This window comes from Lithobates pipiens, unplaced genomic scaffold, assembly GCF_037356315.1.
Source record: "Lithobates pipiens isolate NorthernLeopardFrog02 unplaced genomic scaffold, aLitPip1_a1.2 Scaffold_10, whole genome shotgun sequence".
Lineage (NCBI taxonomy): Eukaryota > Metazoa > Chordata > Amphibia > Anura > Ranidae > Lithobates > Lithobates pipiens.
The window spans coordinates 176,426,579-176,449,995 of record NW_027507686.1 but is presented as its reverse complement, the minus strand read 5'-3'; the positions used below and the strand labels follow the sequence as shown (position 1 = coordinate 176,449,995).

At 40.9% G+C, this 23,417-nt stretch overlaps 1 protein-coding gene across 1 annotated transcript in view; it reads right to left on the bottom strand.

Moving 5' to 3' along the window:
- LOC143925937 (mucin-2-like) overlaps positions 1-23,417 on the bottom strand; it is a 257,039-nt gene that overhangs the window by 24,556 nt on the left and 209,066 nt on the right. The window contains exons 42-48 of the mRNA XM_077450217.1: positions 19,228-19,444; positions 13,138-13,307; positions 10,193-10,262; positions 8,805-8,917; positions 6,635-6,666; positions 2,188-2,365; positions 1,786-1,887 (exon numbers count right to left, since the gene is read on the bottom strand). Of these exons, the coding sequence (XP_077306343.1) occupies positions 1,786-1,887; positions 2,188-2,365; positions 6,635-6,666; positions 8,805-8,917; positions 10,193-10,262; positions 13,138-13,307; positions 19,228-19,444 (882 nt within the window). The remainder of the gene's footprint in view (positions 1-1,785; positions 1,888-2,187; positions 2,366-6,634; positions 6,667-8,804; positions 8,918-10,192; positions 10,263-13,137; positions 13,308-19,227; positions 19,445-23,417) is intronic.

The following is a 23,417-nucleotide window of genomic DNA, read 5'->3' as shown; positions in this document are numbered from 1 at the left end:
TCACAGAAATTTCTTCAATTTCGTTTTGTTTATTCTTCACACATAATTCAAATCGGTCGTTCATTTTTCAACCAATCCAAATTTGAATCGTTCCAAAAATTTGGGATTCGTTAGAAAACAAAGAAACAAAATGAAATTGAACAAGTTTCAACAAATCTCCAAATATCTAAGCATTTGTCCGAATTTACATTTGGACCAAAACTAATTGCACATGTCTAGGTATATACATAGTTGTCATATACAGTAAATTCCATTCTAGATTTACTACTCCTTGCAGGCATAGATGGGAGATGGATATGGATGTAACCTTAGAAGATATAAGGGATCTAGTATTGCAGAATGTACATTTGCTTTCATTATCTCCAACCCATAGGGTGACCCAGCTTTTCATTTTGTATGGGGTCTACTGTACCCCTGAATTTTTGGACAAATTAGGCCATAGAGATAACGCTCAATGTGTAAGATGTGCAAACACAGACTACTTTATACATCTGTTTTGGAGATGTCCTAAATGTTATCGATGGTGATATTCTAAATACTGTATATGGCTCATTGACTTTAGGCCCTGTTCTATGCGTGTTGGGAAATCCAGTGAATTGAATTACCAGTTATTATTTCAAGATCACTTTTTTTGTCATGTAAGTTGTTAGCTTCCTGATGGGTTTTTGTCTAAGTCTCCTACCTTTAGAGGTTGGATACTGGAAATGAATAAACATATACTGTTTGAGAAGTATATACATTCCCAACATAATGTGTTCCATAAATTTGAAAAAAAAATCTAGAAAAAATGGATGAAGGCAATGCGTTCTATTCATGTTTCGTACTAGTAGTTGGGTATGTTTTGAGCTTTTTGGGATGATTTGCTATAAAGCTTTAGTACACTATCAATAAAACATAGTGGTGCACAGAAATTCTACTTCCCAGCATTTTGCTATACATGATGATACTGAATTCCATGTACTGATGTGCTTTTGGTGCTTTGTTGTCCTGTAAGGTAATTTGTTTCTTTTTGTTTTTTTGTATTCTGAACTAAAAAAAAAAAAGCTTCTAACTTCACTTTATTTAATAAAGCTTTGACAGAAAAACCTAGAATCTGATTGTTTACTATGCACAACGGTGCCAGATTCTGTGTGCCCAGGTTTTAGTAAATCCCCCTAATGTTTTACTGATCCATTGATCCCCTGTTCAATGAGAGTGCACTAATGCCGTGTACACACGACCAGACATTTTGACAGCAAAGTTCAGACGGAATGAATCTGTCAGGCAATTTGATCATGTGTGGGCTTCATCTGACCTTTTCTGGCGAAAAATTGGACGGACTTTAGAAATAGAACATGTTTCAAATCTTTCCGCCAGATACTCCGCCGTAACCAGTTCCTATCAAGAAAACCACTCATCTGTATGCAGATCCGATGGACCAACAAAGACGCAAGGGCAGCTATTGGCTACTGGCTATTGAACTTCCTTTTTCTAGTCCCATCGTACGTCATTGCATTTAGGCATGTCTGTTTCAGCGTAACTCAGTTGAAAAGTCCGTCAGAGTTCATTCCAATGTTCATAGCAAATGTAAAACAAGTTTTTCTAGCTAAGGGAGGTAATAGCAGGCACTTTGTCTTGTGGTGTCCACTCCTAGGCCTCATTTTTAGTTTTCTTCAGATTTCAGCATAAGTTCTATTTAGTATGCATAATGTAGCTGTGCTTTAATACTATACATGTGTATGTGAACTGTTTAAGTCCCTGAAATGTAAAGAAAAAAAAAGTCCACCCTTAGAGGACACAACGTACCACAGTTATACAATGTACAACAGCTTCCATTTGCAATGACATCAACAGCTTCATAGCCAATTGTACAGGAAGGCTTACTTGGGCATTGATTAATGTCACATACTGTAAGAAAAGATACAATATTTAGGGTTAGTCAAGCTTTCTTACTTATAACATATAATGACATATATGTTGAGAACCTTTATAATAAGGAGCATATCTGTCTGCATAACTGCTTTGAAACATATATGTCTGATGCTTGTGGCCAGCCAGACCAATCTTATATTTTCTTGGTTACGTTAATGAGGAATGAACCTCCTAAGTAGGAAAGGTCTCTTGATAGTACACCTAAAAGAGCCAATACTCAAAGCTTTCTATGATTTCCTGGGAAAAAAATGTGCAAAAATAATAAATAGCACTTACTGCAAACTGTTTCATTACAACAGGGGTCATTAGAGTCGATCCGGGTCACAGGAATGAAACCTGCCTGCTCACATGTGACATTCTTATTCATGGAACACTTGTGTTTATCGCAATAGAGACCACTGCCACCTTCCCTGCAGACACAGTCCAGGCAACCTAACTGGAAAGTTTCTCCAAACTGTAAAGTGAAGAATGAGCACAATTATGAAAATGTTTTACTTACATATCAGTACTAATTTACAATAACCAGAATTAGGAAATAGACCTTCTTTGTGGTAAAAATTGAGACTGTAGGTGTCATCTTTTATAATGGAACATTTTGGTTGCCAATATAGGTAATAGGGATGAGGTTCAGATTTGTTGCTACTGTGGGTTTGCTGTGAATCTGGCATGTTCATAGTTTTTTGGACCCTGCAAATTATGTAGGAATTTGCCATACTGTGGTAACTATAATGCAATGCCTGGCCTTTGAACTTAAGTCAGCTGGTGTAAAAGAAACAGTAAGGGGTCTTTTTGATAAGCCAGCCCCTTGCTATAAAAGGGTGGGTTTCCCATTAGCTGTATTGACAATATGTTTTAACTGTGATAGGGAAAGCATAGGGAGCGCTGCTGATAATGTTACAGGGACAGATAAGTGTAGGGCTTGTAGGCACTGTCGGGTCTGTTGAAGTAAATATAAACCCTTAATGAATGTCTGATAGATAGCAAAATAATGTGTATCTAGGGGTATTTGTGGGTGTAGGAGGGAAGCGTTTTTACCTTTTTGCAGCATGTTTTTATCTTAAAGGTGATGTCATGCAGTCTCTTTACAGCCTGTACACATGAACTACAATGATAAAAGACTGCATGTGTTTTTTTTTCCTGGGGCAAATTTCCTAATTGTTGATGGCTGCAAATTCCTTGAAAAGGTCTACTCCATTGAAAACCCCCACACCCCAAAGTCAAATCCTGCAAAAGGAAACAAAAAAAAAAAGCTTTTGCTTAAAAAAAAAATCCCTCAGCCCTAGCTTCCAACCCATTCCAGGAGGTTATGGGGGCATCACTGTGCCTTACAGCTGCCTCCTGAGATAGCTGGGAGCTTGAAATCACATGCCATCCAGCAAATTGCAGAGGTATGTTCTCATGGGATTTTGACAGCCCAACTATCACAGGAAGCAGCAGTAAAGCACTGTATCATCACCTGTGGCTCCCATACGTGCTAGGAGCTGGGGTAAATATTTTAATACATTTTCTTTAGCAACAACTTTATTTTAAAGTCATCTTTCCAGGTGATTTGACTTTGGGGGTGGGGGCTTTTTCATGAAAGGTCTACTTTAAATTGTGACAAAAGTGGAAAATGCAATCTACGGGTATGAAATTGTGGGAGATGAAGTGGTGTTGTCATCATGTAACATAATTTGTATTTTGAATATATACTATACAGGTCCTTCTCAAAAAATTAGCATATTGTGATAAAGTTCATTATTTTCTGTAATGTACTGATAAACATTAGACTTTCATATATTTTAGATTCATTACACACAACTGAAGTAGTTCAAGCCTTTTCTTGTTTTAATATTGATGATTTTGGCATACAGCTCATGAAAACCCAAAATTCCTATCTCAAAAAATTTGCATATCATGAAAAGGTTCTCTAAACAAGCTATTAACCTAATCATCTGAATCAACTAATTAACTCTAAACACCTGCAAAAGATTCCTGAGGCTTTTAAAAACTCCCAGCCTGGTTCATTACTCAAAACCGCAATCATAGGTAAGACTGCCGACCTGACTGCTGTCCAGAAGGCCATCATTGACACCCTCAAGCAAGAGGGTAAGACACAGAAAGAAATTTCTGAACGAATAGGCTGTTCCCAGAGTGCTGTATCAAGGCACCTCGGTGGGAAGTCTGTGGGAAGGAAAAAGTGTGGCAGAAAACGCTGCACAACGAGAAGAGGTGACCGGACCCTGAAGAAGATTGTGGAGAAGGACCGATTCCAGACCTTGGAGGACCTGCGGAAGCAGTGGACTGAGTCTGGAGTAGAAACATCCAGAGCCACCGTGAACAGGCGTGTGCAGGAAATGGGCTACAGGTGCCGCATTCCCCAGGTCAAGCCACTTTTGAACCAGAAACAGCGGCAGAAGCGCCTGACCTGGGCTACAGAGAAGCAGCACTGGACTGTTGCTCAGTGGTCCAAAGTACTTTTTTTGGATGAAAGCAAATTTTGCATGTCATTCGGAAATCAAGGTGCCAGAGTCTGGAGGAAGACTGGGGAGAGGGAAATGCCAAAATGCCTGAGGTCCAGTGTCAAGTACCCACAGTCAGTGATGGTCTGGGGTGCCATGTCAGCTGCTGGTGTTGGTCCTCTGTGTTTTATCAAGGGCAGGGTCAATGCAGCTAGCTATCAGGAGATTTTGGAGCACTTCATGCTTCCATCTGCTGAAAAGCTTTATGGAGATGAAGATTTCATTTTTCAGCACGACCTGGCACCTGCTCACAGTGCCAAAACCACTGGTAAATGGTTTACTGACCATGGTATTACTGTGCTCAATTGGCCTGCCAACTCTCCTGACCTGAACCCCATAAAGAATCTGTGGGATATTGGGAAGAGAAAGTTGAGAGACGCAAGACCCAACACTCTGGATGAGCTTAAGGCCGCTATCGAAGCATCCTGGGCCTCCATAACACTTCAGCAGTGCCACAGGCTGGTTGCCTCCATGCCACGCCGCATTGAAGCAGTCATTTCTGCAAAAGGATTCCCGACCAAGTATTGAGTGCATAACTGAACATAATTATTTGAAGGATGACTTTTTTTGTATTAAAAACACTTTTCTTTTATTGGTCGGATGAAATATGCTAATTTTTTGAGATAGGATTTTGGGGTTTTCAGGAGCTGTATGCCAAAATCATCAATATTAAAACAAGAAAGGCTTGAACTACTTCAGTTGTGTGTAATGAATCTAAAATATATGAAAGTCTAATGTTTATCAGTACATTACAGAAAATAATGAACTTTATCACAATATGCTAATTTTTTGAGAAGGACCTGTATATACAAACAAGGATGTTTATATCGGTAGCAACAGGTGTTATTTTTGTGAATGCTGGCAAGTAAAATGCAAAGAGGCTTTCCAATGGATATTATCAAATTAAAGATAATATTAGATTTTGGAGGTTGGGTTTACATCTATTTTAACAAACTATAGGGTAGAGTCACTAAAATGGAGCACTCCTGAGCAGGAACACTGATCTCTGTCTTCAGCCAGTCAGAGAAACCCCCACACAGTTAGCAAGCACCAGCTAGGCACACAGTTAACCTACATGGTAATTGCATGTCTCCAGGCCAATTCACCAAGCATCAGTTCAAAAATAGCACATACATGGCCATTCATTCTGCGATGCACGCAGAGACCACTCCACCCATGCTGATTTTCCTGTGTGCTTTTCACGGCATGGATGGTCTTCGCATGTGCGGCAGCATAACTAGCCACATACATGCAGGGCGCTCTGCCAACACCATTTTTTAATTGACGCTGCCTTGTACAGTGCGAGGAATCAGAGTCAGGCAGAAGAGGAGAAGAAGGGAGAGAAGACCGCAGCCAGGCACCCTGCTTTATCCCTGACAGGCTTAGGTAAGTGTTTAGAGGGAGGGGGGATGGAAATAATTAGTGGGCATATTTTACCTTAATGCAGGGTGTACATTAAGGTAAAAAAAAACACACAGCCTTTAAAACCACTTTAAGATATGTCGCCCATAGATTTTATTGGGGCGTGCTGCTAATTTGGGGTTTTGTGGATTTTAAGCAAGATTTGACAAGCATCTCCTGTGAATTGAACCCGAGCAGATTCACTGATCTGTAATAGGTAAACCCTTCAAAATGTTCTCCTCCTCCTTTATTAAACAGTCCCATTGGGACGGCCAACTCATAAAAGACTGCCTATAGTATTGAGAATATAACACGCGTTGCTCTTGGTGTAATAAAAAAAAGTGCCATTTCCTGCCCGCATTCATATAAGTCTACCTTTCATTATAAAAGGTGGTAGAATAAAATCTTTGGAAAAAGACGTTTATTTAATGTGTGCATTGTACACAGATTTGTACTCTGATGGAGTAAATACCGGGGTGTAGGTTTTCTATTAATTGCATTTATTCCATTTTTTAAAAGGTCATTTTAGATATAAGATCAGGTATGCTTGCAATAAATGTAAGGGGAGGGCAATATTCGTCATCTTTGATTGTTGCCTAGGGCAAAGTGGAGTTTATTAAAAACTATTCTTCAGGACCTAAGTTATTTGCAATTAGTACTCAGATGATTCATTTTTTTATTGTTGTGTCTGGCCACCTCTAGTCACAGAGGTCAACATTATATGCATAGGTCTACACAGTAGACTTCCATATTTCATGGATGTTCCATGATTGAAGATTATAGGTATAGAGCAAGCTGATTAAAAAAAAAAAAAAGCATACCCGTCGTGGAACATTGTCTGGCCCAACACATCCTGAAAGAGACAAAAAAAATCTTCTTAGGAAAATGTCCCAATATCTAGTATTACCTGTTTATAACTTCACTGTACTATCATACTTTATCCTAGCATATAAATGCTTTACCATTCATACATTATATATGTATGTACTTCATAGACTTATTAATCACTATAGCAAGAATATAATCTATAATAAATAATGTAAATAAATGAAAAGATAAATAACAATCATAACAGTACATTCAGAAATACAAATCGTGTATCAGAAATCTAGCTATAGACATCACACAAGCATCTTCCAATCCAGTCAACTTCAGTCGTTTCTGATGACGGTGTGTTTGTAGGCACCAGAAGTCTCAGACCCATTGATCCAGCTTTTCTTAATTAAAAAAATGTTTTAATTAAATCTTCTCTTATTATTTGCTCAGCAGAGGACTTTTTGGTTCATTTTGGCCCACCCTTCCATTAAACCTTTTGCTTAGACTGTCTCATAATTTTATTAAAATCTATCCCCTTTACTCTGTCACACACAGAGCTGCAATCGTCATACAGCCCAATGAGCTTTTAATCACAGCCCATAGGGTCTATAAAAAAACAAGCACGACTCTACTGTAAATACACCAATATGCTTCTTTAACATCTTTAACATCTACATAGGAGTTCAGAAAGATGGGGCAAAATAGGGACTATATGGTTTTCTATAAATACTAATGAACATTTGAGAATCATTCCTAAATATCATATTCCAGATACTTGATTAACGAATCTCATGCTTTCTTTCTAGAAGTCACATTGTGTAGACCTTTTTTAAATGTATTCAATAAGTGAAAATTTTTATTTTTTCTTAAATACAAAGGGTAAGATATTTTAATCTGTATGCATAGCCAATATTTTTGGGGGGAATAGTGTGGTAAGGGGTTAGAATGTGAAAATTGCTTTTTTGTCTCAGCCATTACAGTCACCCTCTAATTTGGTCCTGGTGACTATTTTCACTGAGACAGAAAATGCAGAATTTACAATTGTCACAAGAACAAGAGATAGGGGTACAATTTAAATGGCAACACCTCAAAGACACCAAAGTGGTCTAACAGGGGATTCCCTTCACTTTGTTGAGAATTCATTTTATTTCCTGTTGGATCTGTGGGACAGGAACTGAAGGGTAAATCTTACCAATGGGACTAAGCCCTTGTACACACGGTTGGAGATTCCGACAACCAAATCCGTGGGATTTTGTCCATCGGATTTTGTCCGACGAATCTTGTCCGAAACCGTTGCATACACACGGTAGGACAAAAATGTCGGAAAATCCGATCTTTCACAACGTGATGACGTAATTTCGTTATGATGGGACTACGTTCAGGCTAGTAGCCAATAGCTTTGATGTAGGAATTTGATCTGAGCGTGCGTGGCACTTTGTCCAATCGGAATTCTCTACACATGATCGGAGTATGTCCGATCAGAGCATTTTGTCGGAAAATATTTCCGGCAAGTTGGAAAATATTCAGACGAAAACAGTCCAATGCAGACCACACACAATCGGAATATCCCACAAAACGCTCCAATTGGACACATTCCGTCGGAATCTCCAATCGTGTGTACAAGGGCTTAGACAGCTTAAAATAAAATGACAGTGATTTGAACCCTTTTCTACTCCATTCATAACTAAAAATATGTTTTGGCTATACAAAAAGTTGTTTTTATGGTACTCAGTTTCTCTTCTATATGTCGACACAAAGTCCATGACTGCATATTCTGTTCATGATTGTACTCCTGAAACATTGCTTTGCAAGCTTGGTAGTATGCTGTTGAGATATTTTATCCTTCCTGGAAATAATGAAAAGTCTAGTTCACATCAAAACCAGGTTATTGTTTTGAAACAGCGATCCCTGTTTTGCCCTTGGCTCAGTTGGTGAAGTATATACAGAGTGAAGTATATAAAGGAGACCAGCTCACATGCCTATTAAACCAAGCTGAACCAGCGATGTTCAGACTGGATTTTGAAACTAGCAGAGTGGTCTGTTCATCTGTATTTGGCACCTCTGAGCTTGTAATACTGTCTGTAGTCAAAAATTAATAAGTTGTTGGTTGCTGGTACCTCTATTTTTGTACAAAACTACATTAATTAGAGAAGTATAAAATGAGACACTCCTTACCACAGTCCGGTACACACTTATCTACAGCTTCACTGTGGCGCATTGTACCCTCTGGACAAAAACATCCTTCAATTAAACGAGTATTATTCTGCATCACTGCATATTGTTCTGGCCTGTAAGAAGTCATACAACGTAATTCATCTCCATTTTCAAGACCGTTAAAAAACAACAACATTCTGACTGATTTCAAGTGACACTCTGTATACATCACATTATATATACCCTGTTACTATAAGTACTGAGCAGATACTAAAGCAAGTATTCACCTGCCAATTGGTTCTCTAATTTTTATGGACAAAGCACTTCTATTTTCTATCACTGGTTTGAACAGCGTTGGAGGCTTTCTGCTCCTTACAGCCAAGCTGCTCCCCTCTTATGTCACCAGCTACTGGAAAATTATGTGATCTGAACAGGCAGCATGTTTGTACACAGCTATTGCTAGCTGATGTGCAATGAAAACAATTCAGCGTGGTAAATACTTCACAAGACTAGTTGGTTTAATACCACATCTTCCAACATTGGCCATGAGTTGTTTTGTGTTGCCATGCTGTCTATTCAGATCATGCAAGGATGGGGGAGAGGGAGGGCAACCTCATTTAACAAGTGCTGAAATCATCCAACACTGCCTAAAATATTGGAGGCTGTACAAGATAGAAAAGCTTAATTGAAAATGATGGGACAATGAAGACTGCTGATGTGTACTCATCCACATGGGGGGGGGGGGGGGGTGGGGCAATATCTAGGGGACTTCTTATTGTTAAGAAGGACATCCAGATTCAAATAAGCCCCTTAACTCTGCAGATCCCCACAACCACGGGGCCAGGTCAACAAAGCAAATTTTGATTATACATAGGCCTTCAAAGGAGAAGTAGGTTCACAGATACTTCTCCTATGGATCACAGAAGTGCACTTAGTTCTGTACTCCTGTGACCCATTTTCAGCCAACAGTGGGCTGAAGTTCTCTGTCAGCTGATGTCACTCAGCCAGTCGAGGGTCTGAAAAGATCCCGACCTTAAAAGTAGGTATTCTCCCAGATGCGTAGACCAGCAGCTGACTCAGCCTCTCAGTGTGTCCTGAGAGTCTGAGCAAGCCTCTCCCTCCTCCCCACAGCCCAGTGTTCCAGTGAGTGTTGGAGGGGCAGAGCAGAGCTCTGATAGTCATTGGTCTTTGATCACTCAGTTCTCGATGTGGAGACGGCGGGGGACAGTTGCAGCTGGGATTGATGCTGCAGCCATCTAGGTGAGTATGATAGTTTATTTTTTTTCTATTCCCAAACTTCTCTTTTAAGTGTCAATGCCATGATTATGAAATTACAGTAGCAAGACAAGCAAATCAATACAAAATTAGCAGTAATAAAACTGTCTGATGCTTGGTGTTTACACACTTACGTAGTTTGGCATGTTCTTTGTTTAATTGGGCCACATGCCTTATAGACTTTGTCTGAAGGGCAAGTCAATCCTGGAGGTAAAAAAAAATGTGTTTAATGTATTGGAACCAGTTTAATAATGAATACAACATTACTTCTTTATGCAACTAGCTAAAAAAAACAGCGCATAGAGGCGATTCAGTTCACATTGTGCGCTATACAAGTATTTCATTCATTCATTCATTCATTCAAAAATGAAATTTACAGCCATATAAAATGCCAGTTTACTCTGCAGATAGATGTGGAGGCAGGTGGAAGGTGAGAAACGGTTGTACCTAATCACGGTAGCCTACTAAATCAGAAGAGACTGTTCACTTCAAGTGTATGTTTACTTTGCAAAGTAGACATTGATGAATGAGGTGAAGCTGTGCTTATTTTTTTTCATCGTGCTTCAATTAAATTCTAATTTTAAAAATTCCTTCACACATGACAGTATTAAAAAATAACAAAGATTCACATACACTTTGCAAAGCGGACATTCTCTACTTCTTTAGTAAATCAATAAATTAATTTTTTCAATAAAGTGTAAGCATGGCACTATAAACAGTTAAAGCGGAGTTCCGACCACATTTTCTTTTTTCTTTTCTGCATCCCCTCTGCTTTTCTACATAGTTTACATGAACTCATGTCTCCAAATAAAACCCCTTTTTTATACATGTTTTTTAGAATATACGTACCTTAAATTTTGTCATCCTGAGCGCTTCCATCTTCATTGTGGGCATGTGAAGCCCACTCGGGCTCTCTTCCGGGGTATGGTGCTGCTGGAAACCCAGCATGCACCTCCCAATCTCATGCATATGCCCACTGACTCCTGGAAATCGTGACTCACATCTCCCAGGAGCCAGTGCGCCACAGGATATTACATACATTGCTGTGGAAATCCGCAAGAGAGAAAACCTTGGAAACCAGGTAAGCAAAGCAAAAAAAAATAAAAAATGCCCAATGCAGAGACAATGGCCAGTTGCAAAGCTAATGAAGAGAAGATTAAAAAATGGGTGGAACTCTGCTTTAAGTGTATATCAAGCCAAACATTTTGTTTTCTAGTTTTAGGATTAAAATTTCTGTTGAGCTTTTCCTGTTATCTGGGCTCCATTAGATTCACCCTTGCTTGTTTTTCCTTACAATGATTTCAACATATAAGGAGTGATGGAAAATATATAGTAGGAACACATTCAGATGTATCAAAACAAAAAGTGCCCATAGTCTTAAGGCCCATTGACATGTATATTGGGCGGTATTGGTGGGTTCAATAGAAACCCGCCAACATTTGGCCCATGTGTATGTAAGATGGTCAGACAGAAGCCAGCTTCTGCCAAATGGGCATGACCGAAAAAGATCTGCTGATCAGAATACAGCACCGACCAGTGTGTTCTGGCAGAGGGGGTATCTCATTGTCAGAACACAATAGCTCAGGGGGAGATCGCTGTACTAACAGCAGATTGTTAATACAGCATCTCCTCCCAAGCTCTTCAGTTTTTTTTTGTTTGTTTTTTTGCTAATATGTATTAGACTTTACAGTTTGTTTTCTTTAGCAAGCAACCACAGCCAGTGTAGACATGTGCACATTGAAATATTTTGTTCTGGAATTTTGTTTTCATCTGAAAAATACATTTATTTGGTTACTCACAAAATTCATTTTTATTTATTTTGTTTCGTTAAAAAATGCATTAGTCCAAAAATCCTAAATAATTAAGGTTGAATCTGTCATTGAAGGCTCATGGTGTCTATTGAATGTTCTAAGAAGATTCAACGGAGCAGCTAAACTGTACAATGCCGCAACCGTACATTTCCGGTTGAATGTTCCGCCTACAAGTTATAGTAGAATTCTAATGTTGTATGACACTAGTAATATTTATTCATTATTATTACTAGTCAACCAATATTAGAATTCTTCTATAGCCTATGGGCGGAGCATTAGACCATAAATGTCCACTCGCGGCGACTGCTTTGTCGTATCTTCATGTCAAATCTTTTCTCTCTATGTTGAATAATCTTGGACTAATAGAGTTAGGTTAGGCACATTCGACCTTTTTTGCTATATTCTCTATAATGATAAAACTCTCTATGTCAAATCTTTTCTATGTCAAATCTTTTCTCTCTACGTCGAATAATCTTGAACTATTAGAGCTAAGCCTAGGCACATTCAACCACAGGTACGATAGACACAGATCGCTATTGTCAGCATCATGTCGAATCTCCTATCTATATCGAACTGTTGTCGCAAAAAAACAAAAATAAATCATTTGTTTATGTCGGATCTTTTGATTTTTGGGATTCTGCACGTTCGTTATTGTTTGTTAAAATGATAACGAAAATACCCGAAATTTGGACGAAAATGCCTTCGGACGAAAACGAATGCACATGTCTAAGCCAGAGTAGAAATGCCTGTCCCCTGCCAGCATACTGTTGAGAAGGCCCTATGCTCTCTGTGTAGAAGTGATGTTCTCACTGCAGATGCAAGGGTCATGGCCTTTGGTGACTACTCAGACTGTGGCTTTGAATTCGAACTGTAAGGCTAACATTATAGTGTTCTTGTTCAGCCTGCAGTGCGGGTGGAGAAATCTCTACTGCCAGCCATTGCGTTTGTTGGCTGTTTGAATACTAGAGCAGTGACTGCACCTGGAATGTAGCCACTACTAGATTGACAATTTTCCAAGGCTTGAATTTTGGCCAATTCAGCAGTACTAAGCTGAAATGTTAATCTTTTATGGCCAGTTTAAAATGTGAAACACTTTTTGATTTGTCGCATTTGAAATGTATTTAGCTTGTTTAATGAAAAACTGAGCTTTAACTGGAATAATAAAATGTTATATATTTCACCTAGTAGATATGTACCTGTTTAGAAGTACAAATCAGCATAAAAGCTCTCTGCAGTCATAAAACAGATAACTGATTAAAGTAACTTACTACATTTTGAAGTGTTATTCCTCCATGGAATGCAGATTCCTTGTCCTGCACAGAGCTGGGCGTATTGCTCTAAGCTGGAACATTCCATGTTGTATGAATGACAACTGTCAAAAATACAAGTCCTGTAGTAAAGTTCTGGTGGATACAATTTATGGCATTCTTGGAAGATCCTTGAAAAAAAAAACACACAGAAAAAGGGTTCAAAGAATAATTACGATATATGAGAAAACTTTTAAAGACATTATAAACATTCCCAGCTACATCTTGAAGTTATTTGTTGCCCTGTATGCACATAGTAAATCTTCACATTCCTGTGTCCGATGTTTCTGTGTTTAAACATAAGGCATGCTGCATGGCATTGCACAGGATAAAGTGATAATAAAGCCTCATATTTTTTTCTTTAAAAATAGGAAACATGTTAGACTTTCCTGCTCTATGCAATTGGTTTTGCACAGAGCAGCCCAGATCCTCCTCTTCTCAGGTCCCTCTTTGGTGCACCTGGCCCGTGCTATGGGGGCACTAGACATGTGCAGAGTAAAATATTTCGTTTCGGAATTTCGTTTTCGTCCGAAAACTTAATTTATTTAGTTACTCCCGAAATTCGTTTTTATTTATTTCGTTTTTCGTTCAAAAATTGCATTCGTCCGAAAATCCACATGAATTACGGTCGAATCTGTCTTTGAAGGCTTATGGTGTCTGTCGAATGTATAAAGAAGATTCGACGGAGCTAGTATACAGCATACTTTAGAACCCCTGTTAAAGTCTATGGGACTCCAACATTCAATATCTAAAGTGCTAATTTTAAAGACTAATTTGCAAGTTACTGTCCTAAAAAGTGTTTGGGGACCTGGGTCCTGCCCCAGGGGACATGTATCAATGCAAAAAAAAGTTTTAAAAACGGCAGTTTTTTCAGGAGCAGTGATTTTAATAATGATTAAAGTGAAACAATAAAAGTGTAATATTCCTTTAAATTTCGTAGGGGGGGTTGTCTATAGTATGCCTGTGAAGGGGCTCATGTTTCTGGTGCTTAGAACTGTCCCTGCACAAAGTGTCATTTATGCAGGAAAAAAAGTCCTTTAAAATCACTCGCAGCTATTATGAATTGTCGGCTCCGTAATACAGAGAACATTCATTGAAAGTCATTGATAAAAAAATAAAAAAAAATTAAAAAAAAAAGCGTGGGGGTCCCCCAAATTCAATTACCAGGCCCTTCACGTCTGGTATGGATATTAAGGGGAACCCTGCCTCAAATTTAAGAAAAAATTTGACGTGGGGTTCCCCCTAAATATCCATAACCAGACCCTTCAGGTCTGGTATGGATATTAAGGGGAACCCCGTGTCAAATTAAAAAAAAAATTGACGTGGGGGTCCCCCTAAAAATCCATACCAGACCCTTTATCCGAGCACGCAACCTGGCAGGCCCCAGGAAAAGAGGGGGGACGAGAGAGCAGCCCCCCCTCCCTCCTGAACCGTACCAGGCCACATGCCCTCAACATTGGGAGGATGCTTTGGGGGGTCTGTGACCCCTCAAAGCACCTTGTCCCCATGTTGATGAGGACAAGGGCCTCATCCCCACAACCGTGGCCGGTGGTTGTGGAGGTCTGCGGGCGGGGGGCTTATCAGAATCTGGAAGCCCCCTTTAACAAGGGGACCCCCAGATCCCGGCCCCCCCCTGTTTGAAATGGTAAGGGGGTACAAAAGTACCCCTACCATTTCACAAAGAAAGTGTAAAAAATAGTTAAATAAGACAAACACACTTTTGAAAAATTCCTTTATTAAAAATAAAAAAAAGATTCCAGCGGCGGTAATCCACTCTTGCTATCCAGCGACGGACGGTCATCTCTCATCTCATCCAGCGCAGCGAATACATCCTTCTTCTGTCTCCGCAGAGGAGACACTGCAAGGATTCCGGCGACCTGACGTTTCTTATATACGGAGGGCGGGGCCACCCGGCACCTGACCCCGCCCCCTCTGACGCAAAGGGAAACCCGGGGTTCCCTGTGACGTATGGGTGACCCCGCCCCCCTCTGATGTAACGGAAACCTGCCTGTGTTACATCAGAGGGGTGCGGGGTCACCCATACGTCACAGGGAACCCCGGGTTTCCCCTCGCGTCAGAGGGGGCGGGGTCAGGTGACGGGTGGCCCCGCCCTCCGTATATAAGAAACGTCAGGCCGCCGGAATCCTTGCAGTGTCTCCTCCGCGGAGACAGAAGAAGGATGGATACGCTGCGCTGGATGAGATGAGACATCGCTGGAGAGATGACCGTCCGTCGCTGGATAGCAAGAGTGGATTACCGCCGCTGGAATCTTTTTTTTTTTTTTTTTTTTTTTAATAAAGGAATTTTTCAAAAGTGTGTTTGTCTTATTTAACTATTTTTTACACTTTCTTTGTGAAATGGTAGGGGTACTTTTGTACCCCCTTACCATTTCAAACAGGGGGGGCCGGGATCTGGGGGTCCCCTTGTTAAAGGGGGCTTCCAGATTCCGATAAGCCCCCCACCCGCAGACCTCCACAACCACCGGCCACGGTTGTGGGGATGAGGCCCTTGTCCTCATCAACATGGGAACAAGGTGCTTTGAGGGGTCACAGACCCCCAAAGCATCCTCCCAATGTTGAGGGCATGTGGCCTGGTACGGTTAAGGAGGGAGGGGGGCCGCTCTCTCGTCCCCCCCTCTTTTCCTGCGGCCTGCCAGGTTGCGTGCTCGGATAAAGGGTCTGGTATGGATTTTTAGGGGGACCCCCACGTCAATTTTTTTTAAAATTTGACGCGGGGTTCCCCTTAATATCCATACCAGACCTGAAGGGTCTGGTTATGGATATTTAGGGGGAACCCCACGTCAAATTTTTTCTTAAATTTGAGGCAGGGTTCCCCTTAATATCCATACCAGACCTGAAGGGCCTGGTAATTGAATTTGGGGGACCCCCACACTTTTTTATTTATTTATTTATTTATTAATTTTTTTTTATCAATGACTTTCAATGAGTGTTCTCTGTATTACGGAGCCGACAATTCATAATAGCTGCGAGTGATTTTAAAGGACTTTTTTTCCTGCATAAATGACACTTTGTGCAGGGACAGTTCTAAGCACCAGAAACATGAGCCCCTTCACAGGCATACTATAGACAACCCCCCCTATGAAATTTAAAGGAATATTACACTTTTATTGTTTCACTTTAATCATTATTAAAATCACTGCTCCCGAAAAAACAGCCGTTTTTAAAACTTTTTTTTGCATTGATCCATGTCCCCTGGGGCAGGACCCGGGTCCCCAAACACTTTTTAGGACAGTAACTTGCAGAATCTTTTCTCTCTGTCAAATCTTTTTTCTCTGTCGAATATTTTCTCTATATAATCTTGGTCTAATAGAGGTAAGGTTAGGCACATTCGACCACAGGTTCTATAGACAGATTGTTATTGTCAGAGTCATGTCGAATCTCCTATTCTATATCGAACTGTTGTAACAATGAAAACGAAAATAAAGCATTTATTTATGTCGGATCTTTCGTTTTTCGGATTTTGTGCTTTCGTTATCGTTTGTCAAAATGAAAACGAAAATAGCTGAAATTCGGACGAAAATGCATTCGGACGAAAACGAATGCACATGTCTAGGGGGCACCCGAGCCAAGCTACTGCTCTGTGTGTCCATTCAGACATGGTTTGGCCTTACCCCTCTCTCTGCTCATTGGCTGAATAACTTTGATTGACAGCAGTGGAAGCCAACGGCGTCACTCAGCCAAAGAGGAGGGAGAGTCCCAGGCAGCCGAGTCTCTCGAGCAACATCGCAGGATCGAAATGAGGCTTAGGTAAGTATTAGGGGGCTGCTGCACAAAGAAGGTTTTGTATCTTAATGCATAGAATGCATTAAGATAAAAAAAAAAAAAAACCTTCTGACTTTACCACCACTACTTTAATGCATGACCTCTGCCTGTAGTGTGAGAAATGAGCTTCCTATAGATCTCACAATATCGGGGTCACTCACTGTAGTGTCAGTGCAGATAAGAGCTAAATAATCATTAGATTTGGCACAGAAACAAACAGGCAGACAAATAACAAAGATCTCATGTGTGCTGAAAGAGATGGGTTTTCATTACATTACCACTCCCTTTGGTAGATATGACCATGTTAGGTGAATTAATGCATGGACATAGAGGAATCGATCAGCCATGATACTGAAAACTGCAGCCACAACATGTGAGCCCATCATTACAAGGTAAGGCAAACAACACAGGGAATAGAAATACACCAATACATTCCAATATAAGATTTTTTTTCAATTTGGATAAAATAAAGAATGCTTAAACCCACTGACAGTTTTTTTTTTTTTTTTTTTATCTTTATCTTTCCAAACTGAGGGAAATCACCTCCTGGACATTTGCTCCCAGAACAAACGTTACACTCCATTCCTGTTCTGGTGATAAATTTTTCCTTTTCTTTCACTAAAGCCCCATACACATTATCAGATTTTCTGCTGATTTTTGTCTTCAGATTTACCAAAACCATGTAGTGCAACGGCCTGCCTGATGGCATACACATTGAAACTCCTAAAGTTTGACCTCATATTATATGGTTTTGGTATATCAGAAGGAAAAAATCAGCAGAAAATCTGATAGTGTGTATGGGGCTTAAAGTGGTTGTAAACCCATACAAACCACTTTGACCTACAGGTAAGCCTAGATTAAGGCTTACCTGTAGGTCCAAGAAATATCTCCTAAACCTATACGGTTTAGGAGATATTTGCCCGAAGACAGGCACCACTATCTACGGCGCATGCGCCGTAGATAGTGGCGCGCAGGCGCACTGAGCGCGGCATTTCCAACAATGGAGCTGCCGCGCATGTCGGCTCCCGTGCGCATGCGTGGGAGTGACGTCATCGTGGCTTCGCCGCATGACAGTGGCGGAGCTGCGAGACCCCACCGAGAAGATGGATGCGCCTACAGAAGATGGATGCGACTACAGGGGACAGCGGTGACTTCGCTGGCTCCTGTGTCAGGTAAGTGACACATAATGGGCTACTATGCGATGCATAGTAGTCCATTATGCTTTGCCTTTGCAGGGAATGAAAGAGGAAGTAAACTCATCAGGGTTTACTTCCTCTTTAACAGTGACAGTAGTCATCAGCATTAATAGAGATAGTAAAGGCTGATTCACATCTGTGCACTGCATTTTAGGGACACTGGGTTTTAGATACATTTTAGGCTCATTACCATTGAAAGCTCTATGGGCTTGCCACTATCATAATCAGTTTGTTAGGTTGCATCATTCATATCATCTATGGTACAAATGTGTGACCAGGACCTAAATCTTTCTAATGGATATGCAGATAGCAATAAAAATAAAACTTTGCCAGAGGTTCTAAAACCCCTTCACACTAAAACACAAAGTTGTACTCTAGTTAAGGTGATGAATGAAAACAAAATGTGCAGTGCTCTACTGTCTATATGTGAAAAGCAGCCGTACACCATTTGTTTTCCACAGCATAGATGATTTTTATATATACATACACATAGTATTAACTAAGGTGATACTGTTACACATTGAGGGTCGAGTCACACCACAAAAATGCATTCCAGATGCATTTTTCCTTTCAGTTCACGTCATAAAAACTCCAGATACATTTCTGTGCGCACATTTTTTTGGGCGTTTTCAATGCGTTCCGGTGCATTTTTACCCTCTTGGGTTTCTTTTCTTCAAGGTTTTTCTTTTCAAGTGTTGCATTCTGGTGTGCTTTTTATACGTTTAGATGCATTCCAGTAGGTTTTTTATGTGTTCTGATGCATTACAGCAAGTTCTGTGCAGAAAATATTCTGCATGTTCTGATTTTTTTTTTTCTGCACTGAAATTGACTGCACTGGTGTGAGCCATGCCATTGGAACCCATATGATCTACTGTCTATTTATTTCTGATGCAGAAAACACGTACTGGACTGCATCTGGTGTGAACCGACCCTTAACCCTTATAGACTGTGTGACTTGGCCAGAATTTTTGCCATCAATCAATTATATTTATTTTTGCTTTTTCTTGGTATTAAAAACAAAACAAAAAAACAATCACCCTGATGTATTTTGCAAAGAATCTATAAATGCTTACGTGTCCTTGATGATTTCGCAGGTTGGCGATGGTGTACAAGTTGTAGTTTTAGTGCTTTGTGTAACACTGACCACAGGGGAGACTGTTGTTGTTCCAATGACACAATTAGGATTGTTTGTATAATTATAAATCCATGAAGGTGCCATATCTTCACACTTTGATACATAGTTACCACTTTTTGTCAAGCAGTCATCTGATCTGTTGTTGGTGCAAGTGCCTAGATAAGATATATTCATTTGCAATATCATAAAATAAAATACAATGCATATTTCTTCTTTCCTAATTCTATTTAATAAAGTAACCCATTTGCTGAAATAAAAATAAAAAACTGAAAAGCTATTGTAAAAGACTTTATACTTACCCAGTTGCAGAAATGTTTCCCACTCCCCTCTCAAAGCATATAATATTTTTACACATGACATTGGGTGCAGGTTCCCTTAGCACTTGCCTTATCCTCCAATGTGATATTGGAAAAAAACAAAAGCCGCACTCTGGAAAGATCTACTTTAAAAGTTTATTTTAACTCAATCACACTGGAACACTTGCCTGGGCTCCTTCCTCCAACATGTTTCACTCATAATGAGGGTTACGCAATGAATACACGCTATATGAATGAAGCTCGTTAAAGGGAGGATCGCAGACAAGCATTCCAGCATTTTGAAGCTAAATCCCTTACAGTGGATTTATTTTTCATGCATGTTTCATTTATATATTGAATTTATATTTACTTGTTCCTCTGTAAAGTAAGGCATGGTGGGGTAGCAAATAACCAGAGCTATACAATTTGACTATACATGCTGTAACTTGAAAATGATACAAACATTCAATATCTGTCTCCTGTGTATACCCAAATCCTATTGGTCACATGCAGCTGAAGAAATTTCCTATTGTATGGTCTTTTTACAAATTGTAAAAGACATTTCAAAAGCTAAAAAGTTATAATGGTCATTGCCCATGGTACATGGTAAATCTTTTACTGTAAAGTCTATACCTGGTTTTGTTCTAGTATCTACAAAATATGCCTACTTTACCCTCATGTGTGGGGTTCCTTTTTCTAAAATAGCATTTATCTTCTATGAATTTACAACTTCACCATCGGACATACCTAAATTCAACCTGAAAATAGGTTGAGTATGTAGCACTTACAACCATAGGAGCCGATAGAAATTTGCCCATATTCTTTCCCGGTAAATTGTCCTACAGCCAGGCACACGCTCTCAGCCACACTTTACCTCAATAACCAGTCTAGGGGTGTTGTTTTTGTTTTTATTTTTGGAGAACTTGGATACGGTTGAGGGAATTGAGTGGGATATTCCAAAAACAGAAACTATGTTCAGGTTGAGGACAGTGAGAAAGGACACCACTGCATTCCTCACTGCCCCTCCATGCAGTAAGTGAATGTTTGAACTCAAAGCTGTCTTATGTGTGGTGCTTACCACCTAAAGGGCCTGCTGAATCATCCCTTTTCCTAATACAGTAAGTGCACTAGCAGCCAGGCACACAGTCCCAGTCACTATTCTGGCTCAACAATTAGTCTAGGGCAGGGATCTTCAATTAGCGGACCTCCAGCTGTTGCAAAACTACAAGTGCCATCATGCCTCTCCCTCTGGGTGTCATGCTTGTGGCTGTCAGAGTCTTGCTATGCCTCATGGGATTTGTAGTTCTGCAACAGCTGGAGGCCCGCTAATTGCATATCCCTGGTCTAGGGGTATCCTTTTTTGATGCTTTATTGAAAACTTGAACTTGGATGGGTGCTGGATAGGGATGAGCTTCGAGTTCGAGTCGAACTCATGTTCTACTCGAACATTGCCTGTTCGCCTGTTCAGCGAACAGTGAACAATTTGGGCTGTTCGCAGCAAATTCGAAAAGCCGGAACACCCTATACAAGTCTATGGGAGAAATCTAAAGTGCTCATTTTAAAGGGTAATATGCAGGTTACTGTCCTAAAAAGTGTTTGGGGACCTGGGTCCTGCCCCAGGGGACATGGATCAATGCAAAAAAAAGTTTTAAAAACGGCAGTTTTTTCAGGAGCAGTGATTTTAATAATGATTAAAGTGAAACAATAAAAGTGTAATATTCCTTTAAATTTCGTAGCTGGGGGGTATCTATAGTATGCCTGTGAAGGGGCGCATGTTTCTGGTGCTTAGAACTGTCGCTGCACAAAGTGTCATTTGTGCAGGAAAAAAAGTCTTTTAAAATCACTTGCGGCTAAATTGTCGGGTCTCCGTAATACAGAGAACACTCAATGAGTGTTCTCTGTATTAGCCGACAATTCATTCATTCATTGATTAAAAAAAAAAAAAAAGCGTGGGGGTTCCCCTAAATTCAATCAAAAGGCCCTTCAGGTCTGACATGGATATTAAGGGGAACCCCGTGTCAAATTAAAAAAAAAAATTGACGTGGGGGTCCCCCCAAATATCCATACCAGACCCTTCAGGTCTGATATGGATATTAAGGGGAACCCCGCATCAAATTTAAAAAAAAATTGACGTGGGGGTCCCCCTAAATATCCATACCAGACCCTTTATCCGAGCACGCAACCTGGCAGGCCGCAGGAAAAGAGGGGGGGACGAGAGAGCGGCCCCCCCTCCCTCCTGAACCGTACCAGGCCACATACCCTCAACATTGGGAGGATGCTTTGGGGGTCTGTGACCCCTCAAAGCACCTTGTCCCCATGTTGATAAGGACAAGGGCCTCATCCTCACAACCCTGGCCGTTGGTTGTGAGGGTCTGCGGGCGGGGGGCTTATCAGAATCTGGAAGCCCCCTTTAACAAAGGGACCCCCAGATCCCGGCCCCCCCCTGTTTGAAATGGTAAGGGGGTACAAAAGTACCCCTACCATTTCACAAAGAAAGTGTCAAAATGGTTAAATAAGACAAACACACTTTTGAAAAATTCCTTTATTAAAAATAAAAAAAATAAAAAAAAAATTCCAGCGGTGCTAATCCACTCTTGCTATCCAGCGACGGGTCTCCGGGGTCCAGCGATGGATGATCATATCCAGCGACGGGGGATCTCTCAGTCCAGCGCTGTCCATACCTCCTTCTTCTGTCTCCACTGCGGAGACACTGCAGAGAGCCGAGCGCTGACATTTCTTATATTGGGAGGGCGGGGCCACCCGTCACCTGACCCCGCCCCTCTGACGCAGGAGAGGGAAGCCAGGGGTTCCCCAGTGACGTGTGGGTGACCCCGCCCCCTCTGATGTAACGGAAACCTGCGTTACATCAGAGGGGGCGGGGTCACCCACACGTCACTGGGGAACCCCTGGCTTCCCTCTCCTGCGTCAGAGGGGCGGGGTCAGGTGACGGGTGGCCCCGCCCTCCCAATATAAGAAATGTCAGCGCTCGGCTCTCTGCAGTGTCTCCGCAGTGGAGACAGAAGAAGGAGGTATGGACAGCGCTGGACTGAGAGATCCCCCGTCGCTGGATATGATCATCCATCGCTGGACCCCGGAGACCCGTCGCTGGATAGCAAGAGTGGATTAGCACCGCTGGAATTTTTTTTTTATTTTTTTTATTTTTAATAAAGGAATTTTTCAAAAGTGTGTTTGTCTTATTTAACCATTTTGACACTTTCTTTGTGAAATGGTAGGGGTACTTTTGTACCCCCTTACCATTTCAAACAGGGGGGGGGGCGGGATCTGGGGGTCCCCTTGTTAAAGGGGGCTTCCAGATTCTGATAAGCCCCCCGCCCGCAGACCCTCACAACCAACGGCCACGGTTGTGAGGATGAGGCCCTTGTCCTTATCAACATGGGGACAAGGTGCTTTGAGGGGTCACAGACCCCCAAAGCATCCTCCCAATGTTGAGGGTATGTGGCCTGGTACGGTTCAGGAGGGAGGGGGGGCCGCTCTCTCGTCCCTCCCTCTTTTCCTGCGGCCTGCCAGGTTGCGTGCTCGGATAAAGGGTCTGGTATGGATATTTAGGGGGACCCCCACGTCAATTTTTTTTTTAAATTTGACACGGGGTTCCCCTTAATATCCATATCAGACCTGAAGGGCCTTTTGATTGAATTTAGGGGAACCCCCACGCTTTTTTTTTTTTTTTTTTTTTTTTAATCAATGAATGAATGAATTGTCGGCTAATACAGAGAACACTCATTGAGTGTTCTCTGTATTACGGAGACCCGACAATTTAGCCGCAAGTGATTTTAAAAGACTTTTTTTCCTGCACAAATGACACTTTGTGCAG